At 39.2% G+C, this 6,835-nt stretch overlaps 1 protein-coding gene across 1 annotated transcript; it reads right to left on the bottom strand.

Annotated features, from left to right (window-relative positions):
- Positions 1 to 2,130: 2,130 nt before the first annotated feature.
- LOC101698523 (olfactory receptor 2G3-like) lies at positions 2,131 to 3,093 on the bottom strand. The gene has a single exon (XM_004874749.2). The coding sequence runs from the start codon at positions 3,091 to 3,093 to the stop codon at positions 2,131 to 2,133; it is 963 nt and encodes a 320-aa protein (XP_004874806.1).
- Positions 3,094 to 6,835: the final 3,742 nt, after the last annotated feature.

Raw genomic sequence — 6,835 nt, forward strand, 5'->3', positions numbered from 1 at the left:
GTGGCAGGGAGAAGCCAGCAAGAAGCAGCAGCAGGAGCATTGAGCCTTGCTTCCCTCTCTCCCTTTATATTTCACCCAGACTACAAGTCCATTGGTTGATACCACCCACACCCAGGTTGGGGCTTCGATTTTCCACACCCAGAACTATGATAATTCCAATCAGTGGACTAAATTAGTACCATACAACCTTAATCCCTTTACCATCACACACTCTAGATCCAGCCAGTTCTGAAAAGCTCCACCTATGAGCTCAGGAGGCTTTAGGAGGACATCTATATAATTGCAATTATACAAGTCACTATGTAAACACTAGAATATCATTCAATTATAAAAGAAAACAAAATCATGTCACTTGCAGTAAAATGGATATAACTGAAAATCATAAATCTAAGCAAAGCCAACCAGATACCAAAGCCCCCAGCACATTCCTTGTCATATTTGGAATCATGACAGGAGAGAAGGAGGACTATTAAGGTAGGCAAAGGTGCTAATGGAGGAGCTGGGAGTGGAGAAGAGATGGAAGGAGGGAGGGCGGATACGGTCAGTGCACATGACTGGCGTCAGTGTCCTCTGATTTCATGAAAAATAAAATTTCATAACAAAATAGAGAGAGAATAACAGAAGTTAATACACTATCATTATCTTCAAAGTAGTTACTCAGAGACCCAAAAGATTCTATCTTACAAAGACGAAACAGATAGATAATAGCAAAAAACTTCCATTTCAATGAAGAGAAACTAGTAGTATGAATGAAATGAATATATGTATATATTCATTATATATTTAAATATTTTTGATACAGTGGAATTTAGGGAATTACTTTAACTTCTCCCTACTTTCTATTTATCTATCTTTTATTTTGCTCTTCATTTGTGGTATATCCATGTGGTATTTAAGCTTGTGTGTCTGACTTATTTCCCTAACAAAATGTTCTCAAGTTGCATCCATTTACCTACAAGTGACTCAAATTTATCTGTCTTTATGGCAGAGCAGTACTCCATTGTGTACACCATATATTCCTTATCCATTCATCTGTCAATGGACATACATGCTATTTCAAGATGAAGCTGTTATAAATTGTGCTGCTATAAAAATGGGTATGCATGTATCTCTGTAATGTGATGATTTGAACTCTTTTGGGAAAATACCTAGGAGGGGGATAGCTGGATCATATGGAATCCTTACTTTTAGTTTGTAAAGATATCCCCACAATGAATTCCACAGGGGTTGTACTAGTTTATATTCACACCAAAACGTACTAGTGTTTCTTTTTCCCTACATCCTCATCGGCCTTTGTTATTATTCAGTTTTTGATGATAGCTATGGTTTTAGGGGTGTCTCAAGGTAGTTTTCATTTTCATTTGTGTAATGGCCAACAATTTTGCACAATTTTTCCTGTATTTACTGGCCATCTTTACTTCTGAGAAATGTGTATTCATTCTGGTTTCCCATTTTTTGAGTTTTGTTTTGGGGAGTCCAATTTTTTTAGTTCTTTCTATATTCTAGATGTTAATTTTCTGTCTGAGGAATAGTTGGTAAATTTTTTCCTATTCTGTAGGTTGTTTCTTCATTTTGTTGGTTGCTTTCTTTGTTGTGCAGAAGATTTTTAATTTCATATGATCCAAGTTGTATTTTTCTTCTGCCATTGGGATTCCGTTCAGAAAGTCCTTGCCTAAGCCAATGTCTTTGAGAGCCATACCTATTTTATCTCCAACAGATTGTTTCTTATTAAATATTTAGACCTTTGATCCATTTTAATTTTAGTTTATGGCATAAAATCATTATTGTGTACAATTAATAAATCATAATAATTATGTTAAAAATGGAAGGATAGAAAGAAAGAAAAGAGGAAAGTAACAGAATTAAATATCATGTTTCTCACCAATCTAAAGATGTATGAGCCATGCTGTTCATTTTGTTTGTAGAGACCAGACACACATGAAGGGTTTAAGTGGAGGACAATGGCTGTCTGTGAGACTAGAGAGGCAAGAACTGTGCAGTCCAAAGAATCTTCACAGTCATTTAAGTGTTGGCATTGAGAAGTGGGAACTCTTTCTCAGAACTCATAAATAATAATTTGGAAAAGCAGACACAATATGCCAGTATTCTTCAGTGTATGCCTGTGGTCGATCAAGAGAGAGGCAGAGATCTGGTTTTTAAAGTCTTCAACCTGCCCTGAGATTTCAGAGTCCTCTTCCATGCTGTCTTCACATCCTTGTTTCTCAGGGTGTAGATGAGTGGATTGAGCAGTGGGGTGATAACACAGTAGAAGAAAGACATGAACTTGGCCTCAGAACTCTTGGATGAAGGCTGGAGGTACAAGTACATGCCTGGCCCAAAGTACATGGTGACCACCAGCAAGTGGGAACTGCAGGTGCTGAGTGCCTTGTGCCTGCCTTCAGCTGAAGGCAGCTTCAGTACAGCCCTAGCAATGAAGGTGTAGGAGATGACTACCAGCAGGAGAGGCACCATTCCAAATGGGATTGACAACAATGTGAGGGCCAGCTCATTAGCAGTGGTGTCCCCACAGGCCAGCTTGATGAGCACAGGTATCTCACAGAAGAAGTGATCCAGGGTGTGGTGCCCACAGAGGGGGAGCTGGAGGGTGAGTGTGGCTTGGAGCACAGCATTGGCCAGGCCACTGGACCAGCATACAGCTGCCATCTGCACACACACCCAGGGACGCATGATGAGAGTGTACTGGAGGGGCCAGGAGATGGCCACATAGCGATCAATGGCCATCATGGCCAGCAGAGCACATTCAGTGCAGCTAGTGCAACTGAAAGTACAAACCTGTGTGATGCAGCCCCAGGCAGCAATGGTCTTGTCTGGTCCCCACAAGTTGGCCAGCAGCTGGGGCACAATGGCACAGGTCACACTGAGGTCTAGAAGAGAGAGGTTGTCCAGGAAGAAGTACATGGGTGTCTGGAGTCTGGGGTCCAGCAGGGAAAGAAGGATGATGGAGCTGTTCCCCACCAGGGTGAGGAGGTAGGAGATGAGGACCACTGCAGAGAGGGGCCTCTCCAGCCACGGAAACTCTGAGAAGCCCAGCAGCACAAAAGTGTTGGGAAAGCTCACATTTTCCCTTTCCATGGCATTTCTCTCTAAGGTTGCAAGGAAAGGGACAGATTTTGAGATTAAAAACAACTTTTCCCTTCCTCTATTCCCCTCTTTTTCTGTTAGTGTATGTTTGTCATACATATACTCAAAGACACTGGACCATGCACAAGGGAGAGCAGAAGATCACCAAGACAGAGCTAGAGTCCCCTCAGGCCAAGGCCTGGCCCTTCCTTAGGGTGCACCAATCTGCAGGGATACAGAGCTGCAGGGACAGCACCTCCAGGCTGTGCAGGGTGAAACCAGAGTCTCCACTCAGATTCTGCTTTGCATGGAATCGCCCCTCAGAGGAGAGGGTGATGGGTGGTTGAACGAAATCGGTGAAAAAATTCTGAAAGCTTTCTTTGATCTCACACTTAAGACAAAAAGAATAAAAGAAAATTATGAAGAAAATTATGCATTAGCTTTTTTTTCAGAGAAATAAAGTCCAGATTTTGAAAATCTAAAGAGAACATGCCAATACTTTGCTTAGACATGTTTCTTTGCTTAGACAACATTTAACTATTGGATTTTTCTTCTATTTTTATAATTTTTAAAAAAATTTTATGAAAACAGAAAACAAAATTTCATAACAAAGTAAGAGAATAACAATAGACCCAGACTGTCTTTTCAGTGTGGTGCACACAGGGAGTTGAGGTGGAGCCTGGAGGTTGCTACCTGGGAGCTCTGTGGGGATCAGGAGCTTAGAGCCGTAGTGTTCTGCAGACATTATGCTGCTGTATGAGCATGCTCAGGGAGGAGAGGGAAGCACACTGCAAAACATTTTCAGTATGAAAGAACATCAAAAACTTATGGAAGGTCAACGTTACATATTTTCCAATGTATTTTCTTAAATTAACACACACAAACACACACATATATATCATGTAAAATATGATGTTCTGAAGTATAATGGGTGCACAGTAGAGTGGCAAAATTTTAATATGCATTACTCACACTGTAGACGTAATATTTAACATGAATCCAAATAGAACCCATGCAGAATACAGAGTGTTATCAAGAAGATCATACACCCTGACCAAGTCGGATTTATCTCAGGGATGCAAGGATTGTTCAACATCCATAAATCAATAAATGTAATACACTATTAGCAGAGTCAAGGACAAAAACCACATGATCATCTCAATAGATGCAGAAAAAGTATTCAACAAAACCCAACACCCATTCATGATAAAAACGCTACAGAAAATTGGAATAGAAGGTCTTTATCTCAACCTGATCAAGGCTATCTATAAAAAATCAACACCCAACATCATACTAAGTGGTCAAAAACTGAAAACTTTCACGCTAAAATCAGGAACAAGACAAGGATGCCCACTATCACCAATCCTGTTCAATATTGTTCTGGAAACATTAGCCATAGCAATTAGAAAGAGAAAGAAATAAAAAGGAATAAAGCTAGGAGAGGAAGAAGTGAAACTGTCATTATTTGCTGATGATATGATACTTTACATAGACCCAAAAAACTCAGTCAAAAGTCTTCTAGACCTAATTGACAGATTCAGTAGAGTAGCTGGATACAAAGTCAACACTAAAAAAAACAATAGCCTTCTTATATGCAAATAGAAGACTCATTGAGAGAGAAATTCAGGAAATAACTCCTTTTACAATAGCATCTAAAAAAATGAAATATCTAGGAATCAATTTAACAAAGGAAGCAAATGACTTCTACTCTGAAAACTACAGCATTATGAAGAGGAGATTAAAGAGGATATAAGAAAATGGAAAGATATCCCTTGTTCCTTGGTAGGAAGAACCAATATAGTGAAAATGGCCATACTTCCAAAACTACTATATAGATTCAATGCAATGCCAATTGAAATTCCAACAATATACTTCACAGAACTAGAAAAAACAATCCAAAAATTCATTTGGAAACAGAAGAAACCTAGAATAGCAAAAGCAATTCTATGCAACAAAGACATGGCTGAAGGTATCACAATCCCCAAATTGAAACTATACTACAAAGCTACTGTGATAAAAACAGCATGGTACTGGCAAAGAAACAGACCCAAAGATCAGTGGAATAGATTAGAAGATGTAGAAACAACTCCAAACATACTCAGCCACCTCACGTTTGACAAAGGAGCCAACCACCCTCATTGGAGGAAAGATAGCCTATTTAATAAATGGTGTTGAAAAACCTGAATTTTAACCTGCCAAAGGTTAAAACTAGATGCACAAAGAGCTCTCTGCCTCCATCCCAGGCTCCTGGGGCAGAGAAGCTTAGCCGGTCCCAGCACCCAGAAAGAAACTTCCCCACTGCCATCCCAAGCTCCTAGGGCAGAGAAAGTGACAGGCGTGGGCTCCAGAAGCACAACCCCCCCCCGTGGAAATGAGAAAACACATAAACAAGCCTCAAAAACAGACTTCCAGATCACCTACAGCAACCACAAAGGGAAACGAGATGGAACACGCTGATACTCAACCACCTGGACTCTCTGAACTGGCAACAAAAGAGGATCTGGGAAAAATGAAATCAGAAATATTTACTCAGATAACAGCAAAGATTTTGCTCATGGTGCAAGACATGATTAATAAATCTAGAGAGGACACAGATGAAAAAATAGAGGATCTGAGGAACATGATGGAATCCCAACATAGGAAATAAATGGAATCCATAGAACAGATACAAACAGATTTCCAAGAGATGAAAAACTCCATCGAAAGTCTGCACAGCAGAATGAACCAATGTGAGGATAGAACTTCACATACAGAAGATAAGATTGCAATTAGTGAGGAGGAAAAGAAAAATTGCTTTAAAATTGTAAGGGAACATGAGAAATCAATCCAGCAGCTGCTAGATGATGCAAAGAATAATAACATAAGACTGATTGGCATCAATGAAGAAACAGGAGAGAGTGCAGATGACATAAAAAAACTCTTCACAGAAGTGATGGCAGAAAACTTCCCAAGGAGGGGGAAAGAACTTGACATACAGATAAGTGAGGCATATAGGACTCCAGCTAGTCTTAATCAAAAAAAAAATCTATAAATAGACATATAATAGTTAGGATTCCAGAAATCCAACTGAAGAACAAAATTCTACAAGCAGTGAGAGAAAAGAAACAAATCACATACAAAAGAAAACCCATCAGAATCACAGCAGACTTCTCAATGCAAACCCTCAAGGCAAGAGCTTGGAGTGATATATTGCAAGCCCTAAAGGAAAACAGCCTCCAACCCAGATTGATGTAGCCTGCAAAACTATCTTTCAAACTTGATGGAGAAATAAGATGCTTTCATGATAAAGAGCACCTCAGGAACTTCATGAATACCAAACCAGCACTCCAAAAAATTTTAGACAATATCCTAGGAAAAGACAATGAGGATCACAACCCCAGGAAACCCAGCAGAATGAATCCATTGGGTGTGACAAATTAAACCCAAAGGGGGAGAATCCAACAAAAAGAAAAAGTCATGACAAGGCTTTTAAAACTTTTAACTTCATCTCCCTAATGAGTGTATAATTCAATCTTGTTATTGTACTGATTAGTATTTTTCTGATTCTAGAGTTGCACACCATTCCTTGTGCTGTACTGGCTATTTATCATCTTCTTATGTCTACATTTTAATTGGGTTTTCTATTAATGAGCTCTAAGAGTTCTTTATATATTCTGGTCATAGGTTATATGCATTGTAAATATGGTCTGATTAAGGACTACTTTTCATTTTAATGATGTCATTTAAAGTTCTAAATTTTGATGGAATGTCATTT

This window comes from Heterocephalus glaber, unplaced genomic scaffold (genome assembly GCF_053883595.1).
Source record: "Heterocephalus glaber isolate CG9 unplaced genomic scaffold, H.glaber_assembly_v1.0 deba00001466, whole genome shotgun sequence".
NCBI lineage: Eukaryota > Metazoa > Chordata > Mammalia > Rodentia > Bathyergidae > Heterocephalus > Heterocephalus glaber.